General features: G+C 47.3%; 1 protein-coding gene across 1 annotated transcript in view; it reads right to left on the reverse strand.

Moving 5' to 3' along the window:
* Positions 1-1327: 1327 nt before the first annotated feature.
* Positions 1328-27500, reverse strand: part of LOC139557820 (probable glutamate receptor) — a 29103-nt gene continuing 2930 nt past the window's right edge. The window contains exons 3-10 of the mRNA XM_071373041.1: positions 24429-24460; positions 23009-23188; positions 15702-15928; positions 14863-14960; positions 13437-13654; positions 5705-5924; positions 2235-2482; positions 1328-1974 (exon numbers count right to left, since the gene is read on the reverse strand). Coding sequence (XP_071229142.1) covers positions 1876-1974; positions 2235-2482; positions 5705-5924; positions 13437-13654; positions 14863-14960; positions 15702-15928; positions 23009-23188; positions 24429-24460 — 1322 coding nt within the window. The 3' untranslated portion in view covers positions 1328-1875. The remainder of the gene's footprint in view (positions 1975-2234; positions 2483-5704; positions 5925-13436; positions 13655-14862; positions 14961-15701; positions 15929-23008; positions 23189-24428; positions 24461-27500) is intronic.

The raw sequence follows: 27500 nt of genomic DNA on the forward strand, positions 1-27500 counted from the left end.
AATCAGAGACAGGTGTCAGTCGTTGTCTCTGATTGGGAGCCATATTTAGGTAGCCTGTTTTTCTTTGTGTTTTGTGGGTGGTTATTTTCTGTGTCTGTGTTTCACCATACGGAACTGTCTCGGTCATTTGTCAGTTTATTGTTTTTGTTCATTGTTCAAGTATTCTTATTAAAATGGATACTTACCACGCTGCGCATTGGTCCTCCTCTTCTCATTCCAACGACGAGCGTTACAGCAAGTCGAAGAATTGAGTGCGTGCACGTTTACGTGGAAGGGGGGGGATAGATTTCTGTCAGGGGGAGCTTTTCGGCACAACACCGGCGTCCCTCCAGAGTGGTCGTGCGACATCTTTTATGAAACTGAAACAGCAATATTCAAAGAAGAAGAAAAAAAACGGTATGAAACCTACAGTGAATGTTCATTCCCTCTTCTTTCTGTCACGAACGTCGTAGAGAGGAGACCAAGGCACAGCGTGATTAATATACATCTTCCTTTTAATAAATAAGAAGACTGAACTATACAAAATAACAAAACGAACGTGAACGCTAAATGACACGAGTGCAGACATGCAACATCACATAGACAATAACCCACCAAAACCAAAATGGAAAATGGCAACCTAAATAGGATCCCCAATCAGAGACAATGATAAACAGCTGTCTCTGATTGGGAACCAATCTATGCCACCATAGACCTACATTACATAGACAATTCCAAAACCCCGTAGATATACAAAAAACCCTAGACAAGACAAAAACACACATAACACCCTCGTCACACCCTGCCCTAACCAAAATAATAAAGAAAACAAAGATAACTAAGGTCAGGGCGTGACACCTTCCTGGAAGCAACATAGAAGAAATGTGGGCCTATCAATCCATACCATTTTGTCTTTACTTCCTATCCATCCAAATAGTTTTGAGAGAGGTTAGGTGTGAAATCATGTGACAACCTGTAACGCTCGTCGTTAGGTGGAAGAGAGGAGGACCAAAGCGCAGCGTGGTAAGTGTTCATGTCTTTTTAATAAGCAACACGGAACACTGGAACAAAACAATAAACGAAGAATAACGAACGAAACAGTACCGTGTGGCGAACAAACACTGACACGGCAACAAACACCCACAAACCAAAAGTGAAACCCAGGCTGCCTAAGTATATTACTCAATCAGGGACAACGATTGACAGCTGCCTCTGATTGAGAATCATACCAGGCCGAACACAAAACCCCAACATAGAAAAACACACAGACAGCCCACCCCAACTCACGCCCTGACCATACTAAATAAAGACAAAACAAAGGAAATAAAGGTCAGAACGTGACACAACCAACATCTTAAAATCATGTCTAGGGATTTATTTGGTAGACAGTTAAACATTACACAGAACAGTTAATGAAACAACTTAAAAGCCAATCGGATGTGATTTAGTACAACATATTTTGGCAGTACACACACAAAAAAAACTGTTCATATCAACAACAACAAATAGGCCTACAATAACATACGCTTTACACATTCATCTGGAGGTTAATTGAAAAGCCTGTATCAACTTCATATTGAATCACTGTCAGTTAATATCTGCAGTGGACCGTGTCGTCTGAGGACAGGAAATGCTGTTGTGTCTGTTGTCTTTAGTGGCTTAATAATACCTTTTCAGAGTGGAAACTATAGTGCAATCTACTCTAATAAGAATATATTCTAACATTGTACTTACAGGTGGGGAAGTTGGTAGCTGTGTGGTACGCTATGAAACAGAACATATTGCTGTAGATACACTATGATAGGGAAGATACTGCTGCTCTCAAGGACAGGAACGGATTTACACGATCTTATTTGCATCTGGTGTTGTTAGGAAGCAGCCAGTGAAACGCGTCCTTTACGCTTTGCTCTTCTCTGACGTCTCTGAGCCTGCTTTTGCCCCACGCGATCCAAAGCGCTGACTCAGTTCTGCCAACAACACTGAGCAGCAGGATTTCTGTGGGGAGAAGAGGGGAGAGGAGAGAGATGGGAGGGGAGAGTAAAGAGAGGGGAGAGGAAAGAAGAGAGGGGAGGAGGATAGAATGGAGAGAGGGGAGGATAGGAGAGGAAAAAGGTGTGAGGAGTAAGAGGATTTATTGGAGGAAAATTATTGTATTGGCTTTCAATATTCATGCGTAGATTTGAAAATCGCAATAAACAGAACATCTTTTTAACAGAACAAGGTCCATTCTTTATCCGCTCCTCATGTCCCCTTACCTTCTGGTCCTTGGCTTGACTGCGGGCCTTGGAGGCAAGCTCCAGGAGGGCCATGAGGAGTCCCAGGCCCAACCCCAGGGCCAGGAGCAGGAAGAGGCCCCTCAGGAGGTGGGGCTGGAGGGCATGTGGGGCTTGGCCCCCCTCTGGCAAGCAGCTGCTGGCCCACCACTTACTCTGCAGGAAGGCCAACTCCCCAGATTCACTCAGTTGCAGTATGGCCACTGTTATGTTCTTCATCATGGGAAAGCCTGGCAGGAGAGAGAGGGATGGAGGAGGGAGAGAGACGGATGGAGGAGGGTGTGAGGGAGAGAGACGGGGAGGAGGGTGTGAGGGAGAGAGACGGGGAGGAGGGTGTGGGAGAGAGACGGGGAGGAGGGTGTGAGGGAGAGAGACGGGGAGGAGGGTGTGGGAGAGAGAGGGATGGAGGAGGAAGAGAGACGGATGGAGGAGGAAGAGAGAGGGATGGAGGAGGGAGAGAGAGGGATGGAGGAGGGAGAGAGAGGGATGGAGGAGGGAGAGAGAGGGATGGAGGAGGGAGAGAGAGGGATGGAGGAGGGAGAGAGAGGGATGGAGGAGGAAGAGAGAGGGATGGAGGATGGAGAAAGAGGGATTGAGTAGGGAGAGAGAGGGATGGAGGAGGGAGAGAGACGGGGAGGAGGGTGTGAGGGAGAGAGACGGATGGAGGAGGAAGAGAGAGGGATGGAGGAGGGAGAGAGGGATGGAGGAGGGAGAGAGAGGGATGGAGGAGGAAGAGAGACGGATGGAGGAGGAAGAGAGAGGGATGGAGGAGGAAGAGAGAGGGATGGAGGAGGAAGAGAGAGGGATGGAGGAGGGAGAGAGAGGGATGGAGGAGGGAGAGAGAGGGATGGAGGAGGAAGAGAGAGGGATGGAGGAGGAAGAGAGAGGGATGGAGGATGGAGAAAGAGGGATTGAGTAGGGAGAGAGAGGGATGGAGGAGGGAGAGAGAGGGATGGAGGAGGGAGAGAGACGGGGAGGAGGGTGTGAGGGAGAGAGACGGATGGAGGAGGAAGAGAGAGGGATGGAGGAGGAAGAGAGAGGGATGGAGGAGGGAGAGAGGGATGGAGGAGGGAGAGAGAGGGATGGAGGAGGGAGAGAGAGGGATGGAGGAGGGAGAGAAAGGGATGGAGGAGGAAGAGAGAGGGATGGAGGAGGGAGAGAGAGGGATGGAGGAGGGAGAGAGAGGGGTGGAGGAGGAAGAGAGAGGGATGGAGGAGGAAGAGAGAGGGATGGAGGAGGGAGAGAGAGGGATGGAGGATGGAGAGAGAGGGATGGAGGATGGAGAGATAGGGATGGAGGAGGGAGAGAGAGGGATGGAGGAGGAAGAGAGAGGGATGGAGGAGGAAGAGAGAGGGATGGAGGATGGAGAGAGAGGGATGGAGGAGGGAGAGAGGGATGGAGGATGGAGAGAGAGGGATGAAGGAGGAAGAGAGAGGGATGGAGGAGGAAGAGAGAGGGATGGAGGATGGAGAGAGAGGGATGGAGGATGGAGAGAGAGGGATGGAGGAGGAAGAGAGAGGGATGGAGGAGGGAGAGAGAGGGATGGAGGAGGAAGAGAGAGAGGGAGGGATGGAGGAGGAAGAGAGAGAGAGGGATGGAGGAGGGAGAGAGAGGGATGGAGGAGGAAGAGAGAGGGATGGAGGAGGAAGAGAGAGGGATGGAGGAGGGAGAGAGAGGGATGGAGGAGGGAGAGAGAGGGATGGAGGAGGAAGAGAGAGAGATGGAGGAGGGAGAGAGGGATGGAGGAGGAAGAGAGGGATGGAGGAGGGAGAGAGAGGGATGGAGGAGGAAGAGAGAGGGATGGAGGAGGAAGAGATAGGGATGGAGGAGGAAGAGAGAGGGATGGAGGAGGGAGAGAGGGATGGAGGAGGGAGAGAGGGATGGAGGAGGGAGAGAGAGGGATGGAGGAGGAAGAGAGAGAGATGGAGGAGGGAGAGAGAGGGATGGAGGAGGAAGAGAGAGAGATGGAGGAGGAAGAGAGAGGGATGGAGGAGGAAGAGAGAGAGATGGAGGAGGAAGAGAGAGGGATGGAGGAGGAAGAGAGAGGGATGGAGGAGGAAGAGAGAGGGATGGAGGAGGAAGAGAGAGGGATGGAGGAGGGAGAGAGAGGGATGGAGGAGGAAGAGAGAGGGATGGAGGAGGAAGAGAGAGATGGAGGAGGGAGAGAGAGGGATGGAGGAGGAAGAGAGAGGGATGGAGGAGGAAGAGAGAGGGATGGAGGAGGAAGAGAGAGGGATGGAGGAGGAAGAGAGAGGGATGGAGGAGGGAGAGAGAGATGGAGGAGGAAGAGAGATGGATGGAGGAGGGAGAGAGAGATGGAGGAGTGAGAGAGAGGGATGGAGGAGGAAGAGAGAGGGATGGAGAAGGGAGAGAGAGGGATGGAGGAGGAAGAGAGAGATGGAGGAGGAAGAGAGATGGATGGAGGAGGAAGAGAGAGGGATGATGAGGGAGAGAGAGGGATGGAGGAGGGAGAGAGAGGGATGGAGGAGGAAGAGAGAGGGATGGAGGAGGGAGAGAGGGATGGAGGAGGGAGAGAGACGGATGGAGGAGGGAGGGAGAGAGGCGGAAGGGGAGGAAGGTGTGAGGGAGGGAGAGAGACGGGAGGAGGGTGTGAGGGAGGGAGAGAGACGGGGAGGAGGGTGGGAGAGAGATACAGGGAGGAGGGTGGGGGAGAGATACAGGAAGGAGGGTGGGAGAGAGATACAGGGAGGAGGGTGGGAGAGAGATACAGGGAGGAGGGTGTGAGAGAGATACAGGGAGGAGGGTGTGAGAGATATACAGGGAGGAGGGTGTGAGAGATATACAGGGAGGAGGGTGGAAGAGAGGGACAGGGAGGAGGGTGGAAGAGAGGGGCAGGGAGGAGGGTGGAAGAGAGGGCAGGCAGGAGGGTGGGAGAGCAAGGAGTTAGGAATGTGTGTGTGTGTATCAAGTAATGAACCACACTTCAAATACTTCAGATACTCACCACCACAGCAGGCCACCCATAAAAACACAGACAACATTCCCAATGTTCCTTTATTGACATCACAGTGTTGCATTTATCATGCTTATCTATGGAGGGGGTACTGTGGACCCAGCTGCTAGGGGCTCACCTAAGGGTACTGTCGACCCAGCTGCTAGGGGCTCACCTAAGGGTACTGTGGACCCAGCTGCTAGGGGCTCACCTAGGGGTACTGTGGACCCAGCTGCTAGGGGCTCACCTAGGGGTACTGTGGACCCAGCTGCTAGGGGCTCACCTAGGGGTACCGTGGACCCAGCCTCTAGGGGCTCACCTAGGGGTACCGTGGACCCAGTTGCTAGGGGCGAGCCTAGGGGTACCGTGGACTCAGCTGCTAGGGGCGAGCCTAGGGGTACCGTGGACTCAGCTGCTAGGGGCTCACCTAGGGGTACCGTGGACTCAGCTGCTAGGGGCTCACCTAGGGGTACCGTGGACTCAGCTGCTAGGGGCTCACCTAGGGGTGCTGCAATGCTGTACCCTCTCATGGCGATGAGTTCGCTGCTGCGGATCAGGTTGCAGTAGCGAGCCACAGCCAGGTCCAGAGACGCTGCCTCTCCAATAAAGGCGTAGTTGCCTTCCTGGGTGCGTCGATTGCCCTCTTCCACTGAAGCCACGCAGCTTTTCTTCCTCTCCATATGCTGGTAGATGCGTCGGTAGGTGGGGTTGTTGGAGTTCTGGAAATGTGAGCGAAATGAGAACCGTAGAAATGCAAAATTGATAAGATAGATTTTTGCTGGTGTTGAGACATACGCGGTTCTAGTTCTACTCTTTCATCCAGAAACCCACCTTGGAAGGGAACGTACAGAACTATGAACAGGTAAAGATAAGAAAATACATATATTGACTTCCATTATGGAGCCAGATACCTGCCAAAAGGTTGAACGTATGTATCATTAGGATCGTAAGAAAATCCATACGTAAATTGTTAGGATAGTAAGAAAAGCCATGCGTTAAACATGAAACGTAAACGTTCAAATAGATCTGGAAACGTACATACCCTATGTTACGACTATGAATTAAAATTGACACGTTCAATTCGTTCTTTACGTCTCCCTTTACTTGGTTACAAATATTTTTTATGAGTACAAACATTTGTCAGTAATGTGGCATCTGCAAAGGACATGAACCGAACGTAGCTAGTCGAAGTTAGCTAGTCAATCCACCAACTAAAGGACATTAACTGAACGTAGCTAGTCGAAGTTAGCTAGTCAATCCACCAACTAGAGGACATGAACTGAACGTAGCTAGGTAAAGTTAGCTAGTCAATCCACCAACTAAAGGACATTAACTGAACGTAGCTAGTCGAAGTTAGCTAGTCAATCCACCAACTAAAGGACATTAACCTGTTGGGGATGAGGGCGCTGTTGTGGCTATTTATGCTAATCGTGTAATTTTTTGAAACGGCTTCCCACAAAGTTCTTGATCGTACAATATGCATATTATTATTATTATTGGATAGAAAACAGTCTATAGTTTCTATAGGAGTTGAAATTTTGTCTCTAAGTGGAACAGAGCCCATTCTACAGCAATTTCCCTGACATGGAGTCAGATTCCAGAAATTTTGGCCACTGATCTGGAGTCAGTTAAAAGGCCACTGTTATTGCTATGACTATACGGACACTGCTTACGTCTTCCCCTGGATGTCTTTACGTGATGACGATTTGAATCGGGTCGATTGCACGTTCACAGGCACTATAAATTAAAAAACCCTGAGGCTAGTCAGTCTTTTGGAGCTGCGTCATGCGCATAGAGGGCACCGACCCGCACCTGTTCCAAGCGTTAGTGGAGGGAGTAATATTACTCGGGTCATGTTTCTACTCGTTATGGGAGTTAAAAACATCATAAGGTAGTTAATTTAAAGCGTTTTATAGCAATTTATATCCGTTTAGTGCGATTTTGGGACATTTATTTCTGAAAAGCTGTGAGTTGCTGGGCACGCTTCCAGTTCATCCCGAACGCAGTTGGCATTTCCACATGGCAAGAGGACAGCTTTCCACCAAAAGACGATTGGACCCAAGAAAGGATCCTTTGCCCAAGATACCGATGGAAGAACAGCTCAAAGTAGGACATTTTTATTATGATAAATTGTGTTTCTGTCGAAAAGTGTTAGTGGCTTCGGACGCCATGTTTTTTGACGTAGCATCGCTTGGCGCAAGCTGTATTGAAAAGTAAGGATAATTTAAAAAATGTAATTCCGCGATTGTATTAAGAATTAAATTGTCTATCAATCCCTGTCCACCCTATATTTTTTAGTCACGTTTATGAGTATTTATGTATAAGAGTAGATCACTGTCTAAGTGGCGCACAGACTTTTTCTGACCAGCTGAGCTACATTCCACATTGTCTAACCATGATTTTGGTGGCTAAATATAAACATTTTCGATCAAACTCTATATGGATTGTGTAATATGATGTTACAGGAGTGTCATCTGAAGAATTCTGAGAAGGTTAGTGAAAAAATTAATATATTTTGGCGATGTTTACTTTTATCGCTCACTTTGGCTAGAATCAATGCTGGGCTGCTATGTGCTATGTGCTATGCTAATATAACGATTTATTGTGTTTTCGCTGTAAGACACTTAGAAAATCTGAAATATTGTCTGTATTCACAGGATCTGTGTCTTTCGATTCGTGTATGCTGTGTATTTTTACGAAATGTTTGATGATTAGTAAGTAGGTAAACACGTTGCTCTAAGTAGTTTTTCTATTCCATTTGTGACGGTGGGTGCAGTTGTAACCTATGCCATCTACCTGAAATATGCACTTTTTTCTAACAAAACCTATCCCATACCATAAATATGTTATCAGACTGTCATCTGATTAGTTTTTTTCTTGGTTAGGGGCTATAAATATCTTAGTTTAGCCGAATTGGTGATAGCTACTGGTGTTGGTGGACAAATAAAAGATGGTGGATTATGCTAATGTGTTTTTAGGTGCTAATGTGTACATCTTTACATATTGTGTCTTCCCTGTAAAACATTTAAAAAATCGGACATGTTGACTGGATTCACAAGATCTGTGTCTTTCATTAGCTGTATTGGACTTTAATGTGTGAAAGTTAAATATTTAAAAAAAATATTTTTTTTGAATTTCGCGGCACTGGTTTTTCAGTGGGGGTGGGGGGGGAGTGCCGCTAGCGCCACTCTCATCCTAGACAGGTTAACTGAACGTAGCTAGTCGAAGTTAGCTAGTCAATCAACCAACTAGAGGACATGAACTGAACGTAGCTAGGTAGAGTTAGCTAGTCAATCAACCAACTAAAGGACATGAACTGAATGTAGCTAGTAGAAGTTAGCTAGTCCATCAATCAACTCTAGCCCAGATGTTAGAGTTGCTTTGCACCCTCCAGTTTTATTTACAAATAAAAGCCTAGAGCTTATTTTAGAACTGCATTCAATAACGATGTTATACTAGTAGATGATGTAGTAGTATAGGCTTGGGCCTTCAGCAAATTACTTGTGTGAGAATGATAAAGACACAAAAGAGTCTAGAATATCCGCCTGAGCTGCAAAATAGAAAGTAAATATGATTTAGGCTAGACCTATTATGCTATCTAAATATGCCATGCTGCTTGTGTTATTTAATGGCCATATAATTGCATAATTTATTTTTATAGCAGTGTGGGGCTATTGTGGTGATCATGTAACCTAATGAATCACAATTGTTCCAGTATTTGGGAGCACGGACTGTAGGCCTTATATTAGGCATTCTGACTGTTGTATTAGTGAATTCCACTCTGTATGTTGACTTGTTATATCCATTTTCGTTGCACAATCCCATCACGCAGAGGCTATATCCATATCAATAACTGAGACAAAACAATATGTTGATTAAGTCTTGGCTATAACCTGTCCTGAGTGAAATAGCCAAGGGGTCCCAAATGGTCAAAACTATATTCTTATTGCCAGATCTGTTTTCCTTAAATCAGCCACTGCATGTGCTTCTTCAACTATTTTGTTTAAAATGTATTTAGAGGCTTGTGAGATAGGGTCTCTTTTTAAGGGGAGCCCTATAATACAAACTGTTATTAAACACAAATAGAGTTCTACAATTATTCCACAAGACACCATTACCCCCTACATGATAGCCTAAATTGCAATCCCTACGAGCTGAAGGCTTATTTTTTAATTTATTTGGACAGGCCTAAATTAAACCTTTAATTATTAAAGTGATAGGCTAAGAACTATGGATAATTTAGATCATTACACATAAGAATTTCAAACTAATGGATAAGACTGTTCTAATATCTTTGATTTAGTTCCTATTGCAACTCAGATATACTGACTGACTGGACGGATGACATACTGACTGACTGGACGGATGACATACTGACTGACTGAACGGATGACATACTGACTGACTGACTGGACGGATGACATACTGACTGACTGACTGGACGGATGACATACTGACTGACTGACTGGACGGATGACATACTGACTGACTGACTGGACGGATGACATAATGACTGACTGAACAAATGACATACTGACTGACTGGACGAAGGATGACATACTGACTGACTGACTGGACGAAGGATGACATACTGACTGACTGACTGGACGAAGGATGACATACTGACTGACTGACTGGACGAAGGATGACATACTGACTGACTGACTGGACGAAGGATGACATACTGACTGACTGGACGAAGGATGACATACTGACTGACTGGACGGATGACATACTGACTGACTGAACGGATGACATACTGACTGACTGACTGGACGGATGACATACTGACTGACTGACTGGACGGATGACATACTGACTGACTGACTGAACGGATGACATACTGACTGACTGGACGAAGGATGACATACTGACTGGACGAAAGATGACATACTGACTGACTGACTGGACGAAGGATGACATACTGACTGACTGACTGGACGAAGGATGACATACTGACTGACTGGACGAAGGATGACATACTGACTGACTGGACGAAGGATGACATACTGACTGACTGGACGAAGGATGACATACTGACTGACTGGACGAAGGATGACATACTGACTGACTGGACGAAGGATGACATACTGACTGACTGGACGAAGGATGGCATACTGACTGACTGACTGGACGAAGGATGACATACTGACTGACTGACTGGACGAAGGATGACATACTGACTGACTGGACGAAGGATGACATACTGACTGACTGGACGAAGGATGACATACTGACTGACTGGACGAAGGATGACATACTGACTGACTGGACGAAGGATGACATACTGACTGACTGGACGAAGGATGACATACTGACTGACTGGACGAAGGATGACATACTGACTGGACGAAGGATGGCATACTGACTGACTGGACGAAGGATGGCATACTGACTGACTGGACGAAGGATGACATACTGACTGACTGGACGAAGGATGACATACTGACTGACTGGACGAAGGATGACATACTGACTGACTGGACGAAGGATGACATACTGACTGACTGGACGAAGGATGACATACTGACTGACTGGACGAAGGATGACATACTGACTGACTGACTGGACGAAGGATGACATACTGACTGACTGACTGGACGAAGGATGACATACTGACTGACTGACTGGACGAAGGATGACATACTGACTGACTGGACGAAGGATGACATACTGACTGACTGGACGAAGGATGACATACTGACTGACTGGACGAAGGATGACATACTGACTGACTGGACGAAGGATGGCATACTGACTGACTGGACGAAGGATGGCATACTGACTGACTGGACGAAGGATGGCATACTGACTGACTGGACGAAGGATGACATACTGACTGACTGGACGAAGGATGACATACTGACTGACTGGACGAAGGATGGCATACTGACTGACTGGACGAAGGATGGCATACTGACTGACTGGACGAAGGATGGCATACTGACTGACTGGACGAAGGATGACATACTGACTGACTGGACGAAGGATGACATACTGACTGACTGGACGAAGGATGACATACTGACTGACTGGACGAAGGATGACATACTGACTGACTGGACGGAGGATGACATACTGACTGACTGGACGAAGGATGACATACTGACTGACTGGACGAAGGATGACATACTGACTGACTGGACGAAGGATGACATACTGACTGACTGGACGAAGGATGACATACTGACTGACTGGACGAAGGATGACATACTGACTGACTGACTGGACGAAGGATGACATACTGACTGACTGGACGAAGGATGACATACTGACTGACTGACTGGACGAAGGATGACATACTGACTGACTGACTGGACGAAGGATGACATACTGACTGACTGACTGGACGAAGGATGACATACTGACTGACTGGACGAAGGATGACATACTGACTGACTGGACGGATGACATACTGACTGACTGAACGGATGACATACTGACTGACTGACTGGACGAAGGATGAGATACTGACTGACTGGACGGATGACATACTGACTGACTGGACGGATGACATACTGACTGACTGGACGGATGACATACTGACTGACTGGACGGATGACATACTGACTGACTGGACGGATGACATACTGACTGACTGGACGGATGACATACTGACTGACTGAACGAAGGATGAATTAGATGTTCAAATATGTTGGAATGATGAGTTCCACGCGTCATGCATGCTCTGCACTTTATTTGTCTAGAAGGCAAATAGTCCTACATTAGGGTATAATGACTCTGGCTGCATGCCTCCAGAAGGGTATCTTCTGAGGCTGAGGGGTGCTTTTACGAAGACGCATGGTGCTGTGGTGCTGCATGGGGATCACAAGCTCTTCAACTGGGCAGCAGTGTCGCGATGGAGGGAATATCCTATACGGAGACCACTGCAACAGTTTTTGTAAAGTATGTCAATAAGCTTATGCCAGACTCAGCCTATGTTTAATAACCTCTCCCTTGTTCATTTCAAAGTCCATATGTTCATGACCCGATTCATATAAATCATGTCATATTATTTTAAATTCATATTAACCCCTCCTACAGAATATACTTTGGCAAGATTTAGAGTGATGACAAAAATATCAAAATATTCTATAAGAAAATATTTTGAGTGGCAAAACTGAGTGAATTATGGTCATACATAATTCATAGATTCACGAGACAGCTATTATTCCTGGTAGATAATACTGGTTATGCTTCATTAGTCCTGGTAGATACTGCTGGTTATGATTAATTATTCCTGGTAGATACTACTGGTTATGATTCATTATTCCTGGTAGATACTACAGGTTATGAATCATTATTCCTGGTAGATACTACTGGTTATGATTCATTATTCCTGGTAGATACTACTGGTTATGATTCATTATTCCTGGTAGATACTACTGGTTATGATTCATTATTCCTGGTAGATACTACTGGTTATGATTAATTATTCCTGGTAGATACTACTGGTTATGATTCATTATTCCTGGTAGATACTACAGGTTATGAATCATTATTCCTGGTAGATACCACTGGTTATGATTCATTATTCCTGGTAGATACTACTGGTTATGATTCATTATTCCTGGTATATACTACTGGCTATGATTTCAGACAGAGCCCAGAGAATGGGATGGTGCAATATTGAAATTAGTCATATGTTGATAATGCATGGGGATGTCCACGTCACCCAGAGATTTGTCCATGCTGTCGATAGACACCTAGCGTACTGAAACTTCACTGTTGTAGGCATAATACCGCTAGTGTTATCTAGACCTGCTCTGGCAAATAGATCCATTACATTAGCTACCTAAATGTGAAGTAAACTGAGGAGTATTAAAGAATGGAGACTTAACTTGAAAACGTGTAGGATACCTCTTTCCTGTTTCCCTGGCTTTTTAACACTGTGTTATGCTTGTCCGGGTAGCACTCCTCATAGGCCGTTTGGTGTCTGCTTTTTTTTTTGTGTTGGTGAGATGAAACTGCCAAAACTCTGAAAGGTATTATTGTACGTCAGAATTGCTACACAAGATTTGTTCAAGCCTAAAATGTTGGTCCATAATCACAACATGTTGTTTGTATGTTCACAGGTGAAATTTAATGTTACCGTTTCACGCATGGCTTTTCTTACGATCCTAACGATACGTACGTTCAACCTTTTGGCAGGTATCTGGCTCCGTCCTACCTTGACGTTTACTAAGGAATAAATGTGTGTGGTTTCTTTTTCTTTTTAAAGCCGCACATACTTTGAAGAAGTTGAACGTGGATCCCCCTTCGACTGTTCCGTAGTCGATGACGTCCTGTTTGGCCAGCTCCTCGAAGTTATTCACCGAGACGTATTTGGAATCCGAGCGTAGCATGGCGTTAAAGTTGCTGAAGTAGCAGGCCAGGAGCACCACCGCGAACACCCACCAGATGGCGCTGATAACGCGACCAGACAGGCCTTTAGGGTGTGGGCCAGCACCTGAGAATGCAAAACACAAACATACATTATGTTTCATTTAATTAATATGACTGAAACATAGAAATGGGACGGAAAACATATAACTATACTCACTCCATTGCTTTCATCTGGACTACACTAGAAAGTGTGCAAACTTTCATGTCTTCCTTATCCGTCTTAGTTTTCTCTTAAACTGAGCAATGTAGAACATGTTTTTTAAATAACTTAAAGACTACATAGATTTCTCGTGCATGTAAGCGTAATAACACCTGCTGCGTTGGTTAGAGGCTCAATTATGACACTTTTTTCCTTATTGTGTATCTTTTAGGTTCTATATTACTTTCAGGGACAATAAAGAAGAAAAGGAACCAAAATCCTGGTCGAGACAATCCTTGTCTAAATAGCAGGAAGATAAACTCCTGTCCAGACTGGGTAGACTGGCAGCCACATTTAGTGGACCCACAGTAAAGCAGATTCTAGGGTGTTCTAGACTCTTCTAGTCTTCATAGTAGGGACAGAAACCCCTGTCTAGACTGGCAGACATATTTAGTGGACCCACAGTAAAGCAGATTCTATGATGTTCTAGAATCTTCTAGTCTCCATAGTAGGAACAGAAACCCCTGTCTAGACTGGCAGTCATATTTAGTGGACCCACAGTAAAGCAGATTCTAGGGTGTTCTAGACTCTTCTAGTCTTCATAGTAGGGACAGAAACCCCTGTCTAGACTGGCAGTCATATTTAGTGGACCCACAGTAAAGAAGATTCTATGATGTTCTAGAATATTCTAGTCTCCATAGTAGGAACAGAAACCACTGTCTAGACTGGCAGCAATATTTAGTGGACCCACAGTAAAGAAGATTCAATGATGTTCTAGAATATTCTAGTCTCCATAGTAGGAACAGAAACCCCTGTCTAGACTGGCAGCAATATTTAGTGGACCCACAGTAAAGCAGATTCTATGATGTTCTAGAATATTCTAGTCTTCATAGTAGGAACAGAAAACCCTGTCTAGACTCCCTTTGCCAAAATAGCATGGCTCCATTTTACATGTGACTTGGAAGCAGCGGTTTGAATCCGGGGGCGATTTGACTCATAGGTGCGTTACCTTGCAGGGTCAGGGCTCCGGTGATGTACCAGAAGCTGTGCAGGAGAGTGAAGCTGCGTTACCTTGCAGGGTCAGGGCTCCGGTGATGTACCAGAAGCTGTGCAGGAGAGTGAAGCTGCGTTACCTTGCAGGGTCAGGGCTCCAGTGATGTACCAGAAGCTGTGCAGGAGAGTGAAGCTGAGTTCGTCTGTCTCGGGGTCTGCCCACTCACAGGGGCTTATCCTGGGCAGAAGAACTAAGTGAGCATTGAGATCTATCTTCTTCATTGTCTGGACAGCGGCCAAACCACATTCTTACAAAGAATGACTTAGCAGTGCAGTTTCTACTTCCGTTTACATAATTTGAACTACAATCTCCCACGCTATGGTTTGTATACTCGACGTACGTAGTCTATATGTGTCATAGCATTACGCATCATTTCTATGTTGACATCTTTTTATGCAAAGGATGAATCCTAACTTCTATTTTTATGCGAGTCAAATTCTCATTTAATCTCATTGACTTCAAAGGATGACTAAGTGAAATTCGATTTAAGTGGAAGTTAGGATTCCCCCCGAAGTGCCTAGTGTTGATAGCTAGCTAGGGGTTTGATTTGGAATGAGGCCAAGGAGATAATGATTTTTCACCTGACCACCAAATAAATGCAGAGGCCCGATTTGATGATCTAGTTTCGTTGGTGGAGTTTAAACACTTGATCGATGTATACATCATAGAAGCGTGTAGTTGTCTTTAGGACAGCTGTTTTTTTTGTCAAGACTTTCGTGTTTTTTAACGTAATATGTAATGGTTGTTTAATGTTGTGTTGGTGTATGTAAGTTGTTTTGTCTGAAACGTTCCCCCTGCTGCTATTGGACCGGGTCTCTCTTGGAAAAGAGATGTTATCTCAATGAGAAAAAACTGTATAAATAAAGGTTAAATAAAAACATTTAAAAAATAAGGCCGGAGATGATCATTTTAGCTCACCTAGCCACCAGATATATGCAGAGGCCGGTCACCAGGAAGGCCAGGAGGATGCCCACCCACATCTCCGTGGAGAAGGGGAAGAGGAAGCTGAGGGAGTGGCTCTCCTCGGAGCCCAGGTCCCTGCTCAGGATGAAACCAATGCCCGTCTGCATGAAGGGAGTGCTCATCTCCACCCCCTGCTCCCTGGTCGCTGTGAGGGTCAGAGAGGCAACCGCCAGTTCGGCCTCCTGATAGATAGGAGGAGACAAGAGCAGGCACACACACAGGTGTACGGACACACAGACGCACACACACACACACACACACAGGCGTACGCACACACACACACACACAAACACACACACACACACACACACACACACACACACACACACATACAGACACACACACACACACACACACATGCGTACAGACACACACACATGCGTACAGACACACACACACACACACAGGCGTACGCACACACACACACACACACATAGGCGTACGGACACACACACAGACGTATGCACACACACACACACAGGCGTACGGACACACACACACACAGGCGTACGGACACACACACACAAACACACAGGCGTATGGGGACACACACACAGGCGTACGAACACACACATGCGTACGGACACACACACAGGCGTACGGACACACACACACACGGGCGTACGGACACACACACACACGGGCGTACGGACACACACACACACGGGCGTACGGACACACACACACACAGGGGTACGGACACACACACACAGGCGTACGGACACACACACACAGGCGTACGGACACACACACACACAGGAGTACGGACACACACCCACACACACACACAGGAGTACGGACACCCACACCCACACACAGGAGTACGGACACCCACACACACACAAAGGAGTACGGACACCCACACAGGAGTACGGACACCCACACAGGAGTACGGACACCCACACACACACAGGAGTACGGACACCCACACACACACAGGAGTACGGACACCCACACACACACAGGAGTACGGACACCCACACACACACAGGAGTACGGACACACACACAGGAGTACGGACACACACACACACACAGGAGTACGGACACACACACACACACAGGAGTACGGACACACACACACACAGGAGTACGGACACACACAGACAGCAGTACGGACGTACACACACACACACACACACACACACACACACACACACACACACACACACAGAAGTAGGGTCAAAACAAACAGGAGTAGCGACACAGCGTGAATGAGTATATGGCCATGCATGGTCTACTTAACACAAGTCGGCAGGGGCGGCAGGTGCCTAGTGGTTAGAGCGTTGGACTAGTAACCAAAAGGTTGCAAGATCAAATCCCTGAGCTGACAAGGTAAAAATATGTCGTTCTGCCCCTGAACAAGGCACTTAACCCACTGTTCCTAGGCCGTCATTGAAAATAAGAATGTATTCTTAACTGACTTGCCTAGTTAAATAAAGGTTAAATAAAAAACATATAAATAGTCTGAATGATGCAACCAATCCCCCAGCGTACCGTACACCACCACCTGATACCTTCCGTCCAATCCCCCAGCGTACTGTATACTGATACCTTCCGTCCAATCCCCCAGCGTACCGTACACCACCACCTGATACCTTCCGTCCAATCCCTCAGCGTACCGTATACTGATACCTTCTGTCCAATCCCCCAGCGTACCGTATACCACCACCTGATACCTTCCGTCCAATCCCCCAGCGTACCGTATACCACCACCTGATACCTTCTGTCCAATCCCCCAGCGTACCGTACACCACCACCTGATACCTTCCGTCCAATCCCCCAGCGTACCGTACACCACCACCTGATACCTTCCGTCCAATCCCTCAGCGTACCGTATACTGATACCTTCTGTCCAATCCCCCAGCGTACCGTATACCACCACCTGATACCTTCCGTCCAATCCCCCAGCGTACCGTATACCACCACCTGATACCTTCTGTCCAATCCCCCAGCGTACCGTACACCGCCACCTGATACCTTCTGTCCAATCCCCCAGCGTACCGTACACCACCACCTGATACCTTCTGTCCAATCCCCCAGCGTACCGTACACCACCACCTGATACCTTCTGTCCAATCCCCCAGCGTACCGTATACCACCACCTGATACCTTCTGTCCAATCCCCCAGCGTACCGTACACCACCACCTGATACCTTCTGTCCAATCCCCCAGCGTACTGTATACTGATACCTTCCGTCCAATCCCCCAGCGTACCGTATACCACCACCTGATACCTTCTGTCCAATCCCCCAGCGTACTGTATACTGATACCTTCTGTCCAATCCCTCAGCGTACCGTACACCACCACCTGATACCTTCCGTCCAATCCCCCAGCGTACTGTATACTGATACCTTCCGTCCAATCCCCCAGCGTACCGTACACCACCACCTGATACCTTCCGTCCAATCCCTCAGCGTACCGTATACTGATACCTTCTGTCCAATCCCCCAGCGTACCGTACACCACCACCTGATACCTTCTGTCCAATCCCCCAGCGTACCGTACACCACCACCTGATACCTTCCGTCCAATCCCTCAGCGTACCGTATACTGATACCTTCTGTCCAATTCCCCAGCGTACCGTATACCACCACCTGATACCTTCTGTCCAATCCCCCAGCGTACCGTAACCACCACCTGATACCTTCTGTCCAATCCCCCAGCGTACTGTATACTGATACCTTCTGTCCAATCCCCCAGCGTACTGTATACTGATACCTTCTGTCCAATCCCCCAGCGTACCGTATACCACCACCTGATACCTTCTGTCCAATCCCCCAGCGTACTGTATACTGATACCTTCTGTCCAATCCCCCAGCGTACTGTATACTGATACCTTCTGTCCAATCCCTCAGCGTAGCGTATACCACCACCTGATACCTTCTGTCCAATCCCCCAGCGTACTGTATACTGATACCTTCCGTCCAATCCCCCAGCGTAGCGTATACCACCACCTGATACCTTCTGTCCAATCCCCCAGCGTACCGTACACCACCACCTGATACCTTCCGTCCAATCCCCCAGCGTAGCGTATACCACCACCTGATACCTTCTGTCCAATCCCCCAGCGTACCGTATACCACCACCTGATACCTTCTGTCCAATCCCCCAGCGTACCGTACACCACCACCTGATACCTTCTGTCCAATCCCCCAGCGTACCGTATACCACCACCTGATACCTTCCGTCCAATCCCTCAGCGTACCGTATACTGATACCTTCTGTCCAATCCCCCAGCGTACCGTATACCACCACCTGATACCTTCCGTCCAATCCCCCAGCGTACCGTACACCACCACCTGATACCTTCTGTCCAATCCCCCAGCGTACCGTATACCACCACCTGATACCTTCTGTCCAATCCCCCAGCGTACCGTACACCACCACCTGATACCTTCTGTCCAATCCCCCAGCGTACCGTACACCACCACCTGATACCTTCCGTCCAATCCCCCAGCGTACTGTATACTGATACCTTCTGTCCAATCCCCCAGCGTACCGTACACCACCATCTGATACCTTCCGTCCAATCCCCCAGCGTACTGTATACTGATACCTTCTGTCCAATCCCCCAGCATACCGTATACTGATACCTTCTGTCCAACCCCCCAGCGTACCGTACACCACCACCTGATACCTTCCGTCCAATCCCCCAGCGTACCGTATACCACCACCTGATACCTTCTGTCCAATCCCCCAGCATACCGTACACCACCACCTGATACCTTCCGTCCAATCCCCCAGCGTACCGTATACCACCACCTGATACCTTCTGTCCAATCCCCCAGCGTACCGTATACTGATACCTTCTGTCCAATCCCCCAGCGTACCGTACACCATCACCTGATACCTTCTGTCCAATCCCTCAGCGTACCGTATACCACCACCTGATACCTTCTGTCCAATCCCCCAGCATACCGTACACCACCACCTGATACCTTCCGTCCAATCCCCCAGCGTACCGTACACCACCACCTGATACCTTCTGTCCAATCCCCCAGCGTACCGTATACTGATACCTTCTGTCCAATCCCCCAGCGTACCGTACACCATCACCTGATACCTTCTGTCCAATCCCTCAGCGTACCGTACACGACCACCTGATACCTTCTGTCCAATCCCCCAGCGTACCGTACACCACCACCTGATACCTTCTGTCCAATCCCTCAGCGTACTGTATACTGATACCTTCTGTCCAATCCCCCAGCGTACCGTATACCACCACCTGATACCTTCCGTCCAATCCCCCAGCGTACCGTACACCACCACCTGATACCTTCTGTCCAATCCCCCAGCGTACCGTATACCACCACCTGATACCTTCCGTCCAATCCCCCAGCGTACCGTACACCACCACCTGATACCTTCTGTCCAATCCCCCAGCGTACCGTATACTGATACCTTCTGTCCAATCCCGCAGCGTACCGTATACCACCACCTGATACCTTCTGTCCAATCCCCCAGCGTACCGTATACCACCACCTGATACCTTCCGTCCAATCCCCCAGCGTACCGTACACCACCACCTGATACCTTCTGTCCAATCCCCCAGCGTACCGTACACCACCACCTGATACCTTCCGTCCAATCCCCCAGCGTACCGTACACCACCACCTGATACCTTCTGTCCAATCCCCCAGCGTACCGTACACCACCACCTGATACCTTCTGTCCAATCCCCCAGCGTACTGTATACTGATACCTTCTGTCCAATCCCCCAGCGTACCGTACACCACCACCTGATACCTTCTGTCCAATCCCCCAGCGTACTGTATACTGATACCTTCTGTCCAATCCCCCAGCGTACTGTATACTGATACCTTCTGTCCAATCCCTCAGCGTACTGTATACTGATACCTTCTGTCCAATCCCCCAGCGTACCGTATACCACCACCTGATACCTTCTGTCCAATCCCCCAGCATACCGTATACCACCACCTGATACCTTCCGTCCAATCCCCCAGCGTACCGTACACCACCACCTGATACCTTCTGTCCAATCCCCCAGCGTACCGTATACTGATACCTTCTGTCCAATCCCCCAGCGTACCGTACACCATCACCTGATACCTTCTGTCCAATCCCTCAGCGTACCGTACACGACCACCTGATACCTTCTGTCCAATCCCCCAGCGTACCGTACACCACCACCTGATACCTTCTGTCCAATCCCTCAGCGTACTGTATACTGATACCTTCTGTCCAATCCCCCAGCGTACCGTATACCACCACCTGATACCTTCCGTCCAATCCCCCAGCGTACCGTACACCACCACCTGATACCTTCTGTCCAATCCCCCAGCGTACCGTATACCACCACCTGATACCTTCCGTCCAATCCCCCAGCGTACCGTACACCACCACCTGATACCTTCTGTCCAATCCCCCAGCGTACCGTATACTGATACCTTCTGTCCAATCCCGCAGCGTACCGTATACCACCACCTGATACCTTCTGTCCAATCCCCCAGCGTACCGTATACCACCACCTGATACCTTCCGTCCAATCCCCCAGCGTACCGTACACCACCACCTGATACCTTCTGTCCAATCCCCCAGCGTACCGTACACCACCACCTGATACCTTCCGTCCAATCCCCCAGCGTACCGTACACCACCACCTGATACCTTCTGTCCAATCCCCCAGCGTACCGTACACCACCACCTGATACCTTCTGTCCAATCCCCCAGCGTACTGTATACTGATACCTTCTGTCCAATCCCCCAGCGTACCGTACACCACCACCTGATACCTTCTGTCCAATCCCCCAGCGTACTGTATACTGATACCTTCTGTCCAATCCCCCAGCGTACTGTATACTGATACCTTCTGTCCAATCCCTCAGCGTACTGTATACTGATACCTTCTGTCCAATCCCCCAGCGTACCGTATACCACCACCTGATACCTTCTGTCCAATCCCCCAGCATACCGTATACCACCACCTGATACCTTCCGTCCAATCCCCCAGCGTAGCGTATACCACCACCTGATACCTTCCGTCCAATCCCCCAGCGTACCGTATACCACCACCTGATACCTTCTGTCCAATCCCCCAGCGTACCGTATACCACCACCTGATACCTTCCGTCCAATCCCCCAGCGTACCGTACACCACCACCTGATACCTTCTGTCCAATCCCCCAGCGTACCGTATACCACCACCTGATACCTTCTGTCCAATCCCCCAGCGTACCGTACACCACCACCTGATACCTTCCGTCCAATCCCCCAGCGTACCGTACACCACCACCTGATACCTTCCGTCCAATCCCCCAGCGTACCGTATACCACCACCTGATACCTTCCGTCCAATCCCCCAGCGTACCGTACACCACCACCTGATACCTTCCATCCAATCCCCCAGCGTAGCGTATACCACCACCTGATACCTTCCGTCCAATCCCCCAGCGTACCGTACACCACCACCTGATACCTTCCGTCCAATCCCCCAGCGTACCGTATACCACCACCTGATACCTTCTGTCCAATCCCCCACCGTACCGTATACCACCACCTGATACCTTCTGTCCAATCCCCCAGCGTACCGTACACCACCACCTGATACCTTCCGTCCAATCCCCCAGCGTACCGTACACCACCACCTGATACCTTCTGTCCAATCCCCCAGCGTACCGTACACCACCACCTGATACCTTCCGTCCAATCCCCCAGCGTACCGTACACCACCACCTGATACCTTCTGTCCAATCCCCCAGTGTACCGTATACCACCACCTGATACCTTCCGTCCAATCCCCCAGCGTACCGTACACCACCACCTGATACCTTCTGTCCAATCCCTCAGCGTACTGTATACTGATACCTTCTGTCCAATCCTGCAGCGTACCGTATACCACCACCTGATACCTTCTGTCCAATCCCCCAGCGTACCGTATACTGATACCTTCCGTCCAATCCCCCAGCGTACCGTACACCACCACCTGATACCTTCCGTCCAATCCCCCAGCGTACCGTACACCACCACCTGATACCTTCCGTCCAATCCCCCAGCGTACCGTACACCACCACCTGATACCTTCTGTCCAATCCCCCAGCGTACCGTATACCACCACCTGATACCTTCCGTCCAATCCCCCAGCGTACCGTACACCACCACCTGATACCTTCCGTCCAATCCCCCAGCGTACCGTATACTGATACCTTCTGTCCAATCCCCCAGCGTACCGTACACCACCACCTGATACCTTCTGTCCAATCCCCCAGCGTACCGTATACCCTTCTGTCCAGGCCACTCACCCCTCGGACCACCTCCCCGATCATCCCCAACCAGTTTCCGCTCTCGTCCTGTTGCCCGTATTTTCCATCCTTCACCAGGTGCACGGTGTACTTGAAGTCCAACTTTTTGGCGATCTCCGCCAGCAGGTCAATGCAGTACCCCTCCAGCTCAGACCCTTGGGTCATAGTGTATGGTTCTTGCTGGTGGGAGTGAATCCGACAAGTGGATCATATTTTAAAAGAGGCACACTAGCATAGAGTTACATAAAATTACTAGAGTGGCTATGTCATAGACCCTCATAAGACAAGAATATGCTGATAATGGTAGCTATCTTGGTCAGGGATACATTCAAATGAGTCTAATTGACCAAGATAGCTGCATTCACACCGCTGTATCCTCTGAAATAGCACACAGATGCAATACTAATTTCTATTTAATTGTTCTATTTAATTCTATGTATACCAGTATATCAACTGTCGTGTCATGTTACAATATTGAGCGCATAACGACATGGGGACTGGCCACGAATGGCTCCCTAAAATGGTGGAATCTAGTGGATGACGTCATGCGAGATCTACATTGAACAAAAATATAAACGCAACATTCAACAATTTCAATGATTTTACTGCGTTACAGTTCATATAATGAGGAAATCAGTAAATTTAAATAAATTCATTGGGCCCTAATCTATGGATTTCACATGACTGGGGCAAGTGTGCAGCCAATCAGAATTAGTTTTCCCCCACAAATAGGCTTTATTACAGACAGAAATACTTCTCAGATTCATCAGCTGTCCGGGTGGCTGGTCTCAGACCCATGAATGCACCTTATCAACATTTCTGGGATCTTTTATTTCAACTCATGAACCCAAAACATTACAAGTTGCATTTATATGTTTGTTCAGTATATGATCAGCTGCTTTTACACAGCCACCCTGAGAACCCAATTCTGTCCACACTCGCATGTCAGATTTGCACATTCACACCGCTGTATCCTCTGAAATAGCACACAGATGCAATACTAATTTCCTGCCATTGTTCCTTAAAATGTGGGGGTGGTTGTCATGGTAATGGCAGGTAAACTGAGCGTCCAGACTGAGGTCAGATAAGAAACATCATAATCTTATCAGGATTGAGAACCACATATGAATGTGGAATAAAATCAGAACTCAAAAGATCAGGTTCTATGTTTTTTTTCTTTCTATTTAAACATTTTGGGGAAGAAGACTAATAGGTATCAGATCTTTCAATACATCGGAATTGGGCAGCCTGTGTAAACGCAGCCACAGTGTTGTTCGAACACGTGTACCCAATTAAAGTAATTTGATCAGGAGTCATAATGAAATATGAAAATGAGTATGTTTGCTGTCAGATGATATGATATGCATAACAAACTAATTAAAAAAAGTAGTATTAGCATGATGTATATATAATATCTTACCAATATAGTGGTGACGGATAACACCGGGGGCCCTGGAACGACAAAAACAAAAACATGAGAATCGTCACAAACTGCTCTTCAGTGTGTCTGGGTAAATATATGAGAGAATGACAAGAATGTGCAAGGCTGCCATCAAGGTAAAAGGTGGCTATTTGAAGAATCTCAAATATAAAATTGATTTTGATTTGTTTAACACTTTTTTGGTTACTACATGATTCCATGTGTCATTTCATAGTTTTGATGTCTTCACTATTATTCTACAATGTAGAAAATAGTAAAAAAGAATGAAAAACCCTTGAATGTGTAGGTGTGTCCAAACTTTTGACTGGTAGTGTATATGTATGTACATGAAATTAGTTGCAAAATGAATATGACATATAGTCAAGACGTTGACAAGGTTATAAATAATGATCTTTAATTCAAATAAGAATTTTGTCCTTCAAACTTTGCTTTCGTCAAAGAATCAGCAATTGCAGCCTTGCAGACCTTTGGCATTCTAGCTGTCAATTTGTTGAGGTAATCTGAAGAGATTTCACCCCATGCTTTTCTGAAGCACCTCCCACAAGCTGGTTTGGCTTGATGGGCACTTCTTACGTACCATACGGTCAAGCTGCTCCCACAACAGGTCAATAGGGTTGAGATCCGGTGACTGTGCTGGCCCTCCATTATAGACAGAATACCACCTGACTGCTTCTTCCCTAAATAGTTCTTGCATAGTTTGGAGCTGTGCTTTGGGTCATTGTCCTGTTGTAGGAGGAAATTGGCTCCAATTAAGCGCCGTCTACAGGGCGTTGCGAAATGGAGCGATGGCTTTCCTTCTTCAAGATCCCTTTTACCCTGTGCAAATCTCCCACTTTACCACCACCAATGCACCCCCAGACCATCACATTAGCCTTCATTTCTCAGAACAAGAATAGACTGATGAGTTTCAGAAGAAAGTTATTTGTTTCTGGCCATTTTGAGCCTGTAATCGAACCCACAAACGCTGATGCGCCAGATACTCAACTAGTCTAAAGGCCAGTTTTATTGTTTCTTTAATTAGCACAACAGTTTTCAGCTGTGCTAACATAATTGCAAAAGTGTTTTCTAATGATCAATTAGCCTTTTAAAATGATGAACTTGGATTAGCTAACACAACGTGCCATTGGAACACAGGAGTGATGGATGCTGATAATGGGCCTCTGTACGCCATGTAGATATTCCATTAAACAATTTTTTTTCAAATCAGCCTTTTCCAGCTACAATAGTCATTTACAACATTAATAACAATGTCTACACTATATTTCTGATCAATTTTATTTTATTTCAATGGACAATTTTTTTTGCTTTTCTTTCAAAAACAAGGACTTTTCTAAGTGACCCCAAACGTTTAACGTTAGTATTAATATAAACTTAGTACAAAAAGAAACGTCCTCTCACTGTCAACAGAGACATCTTTCTCTTCCATTTTGGGGGCAATGCAGGGGGACAGTAATGGGGTACCACATGGCTGTGTTTTAAACCCCCTGTGGTGAGACTAAAGTGGGGTCCAACCCATCCTGCTCTGCCCTAAATACATGTTCTGGCACAACCCCCCCCCCCCCTTCCAACCCCTCCACCAGAAAAGGGGAAGTTGAAGTCACCCTTTCCAATCCCCCTCCCTCTTTTAGACATTATGCATGGCACTCAAACTTGTTTTCCTTGCCGTCGATTGACTGTGACCAATGCCATTTCAGCGTGTCCGCTTCAGAACCTAACAAGCCCTGCCAAAGTTGGAGGCGGGGAAGCGGAGGTGCCGGCGCAGTCGGGGTACTCCCTTGGTGTCACATGGTGTCAGTGACATACTGACACACATCAACAGTCATTTGTAAAAAGACCACTGGCGTCGACCTACAAGCCCACGGAGAAGCCGGTCATTTCGCGGGCTTGCCCCGAGCCATTGACTTCAAGCTCAATTGATTTATTATACTCTTTTGTTGGCCATGGCAGGCATCCTCTCAGATGACTTGTGAGAAATTGTCGGCTGCCAGATCTGATGCGGCCCTGGTGCTTTGAACGCGGTTCCAGCCGTCCAGCCTTGGTCAATGGGAAGAGTCAGATGTCGAGACACTAACCATTTTGGGGTGCCTTCCCACAGGCTAAAACATGCTGGGATGCTGGAGGACTTTCAAAGGCTGGTTCTATTAAAGCTGCACTGCTCTAGAAGAGACTATTGACTGTCACAGCAGTATGTTTTCTAAATGTATTCACTTCATTCAACATTTTCCCCCCAAATTCCTATAAATAACCTAAAATAGTTCAGAGGCGTCTTGACTACTTATAAGACCACTAGGGGTCACTATAGTAAAATGGTTAACAAGTACCCTGCACAGTAACAGGGAAAGGGGGATACCCAGTCAGTTGTACAACTGAATGCATTCAACTGAAATGTGTCTTCCACATTTAACCCAACCCCTCTGAATCAGAGGAAGTAATTCTGGGAGATGTTGTTGTTTTTAATAAGGGACTCAGCCTGGTCTCATTGACTAGAAATAACATAGTAAATGTAAATCTGGGACACTCAAATTAGTATGATATGTTAAGGCTATTTAGCAACTTTTCAACTACTTAGCATGTTAATTCCTAAACTTAACCCTAACCTAGCTAACATTAACATTAGCAAGTTAACCACCAAGCTAACCACCAAGCTAACGTTAGCCACAAATGAGAATTTGTGACATATCATTTGTATTACAAATTGCCCCCAACCACAGATGTAGGATCTAACGTTAGGATTGTTACCAATACCTGACCCTGTATTTATGGCTATAGTAGCAGCTTTACTGAGAATACCTGTTCCTAGGAATACCTGCTCCTTCCATGACAGACTGACCAGGTGAAAGCTATGATCCCTTATTGATGTCACTTACTAAAACACTTCAATCAGTGTAGATGAAGGGGAGGAGACAGGTTGAGGAAGGATTTTTAAGCATTGAGACATGGAATGTGTATGTGTGCCATTCAGAGGGTGAATGGACAAGACAAAATATTTAAGTGCCTTTAAACGGGGTATTGTAGTAGGTGCCAGGAGCACCGGTTTGAGTATGTCAAGAA

The sequence above is a fragment of the Salvelinus alpinus genome, chromosome 28 (genome assembly GCF_045679555.1).
Source record: "Salvelinus alpinus chromosome 28, SLU_Salpinus.1, whole genome shotgun sequence".
NCBI lineage: Eukaryota > Metazoa > Chordata > Actinopteri > Salmoniformes > Salmonidae > Salvelinus > Salvelinus alpinus.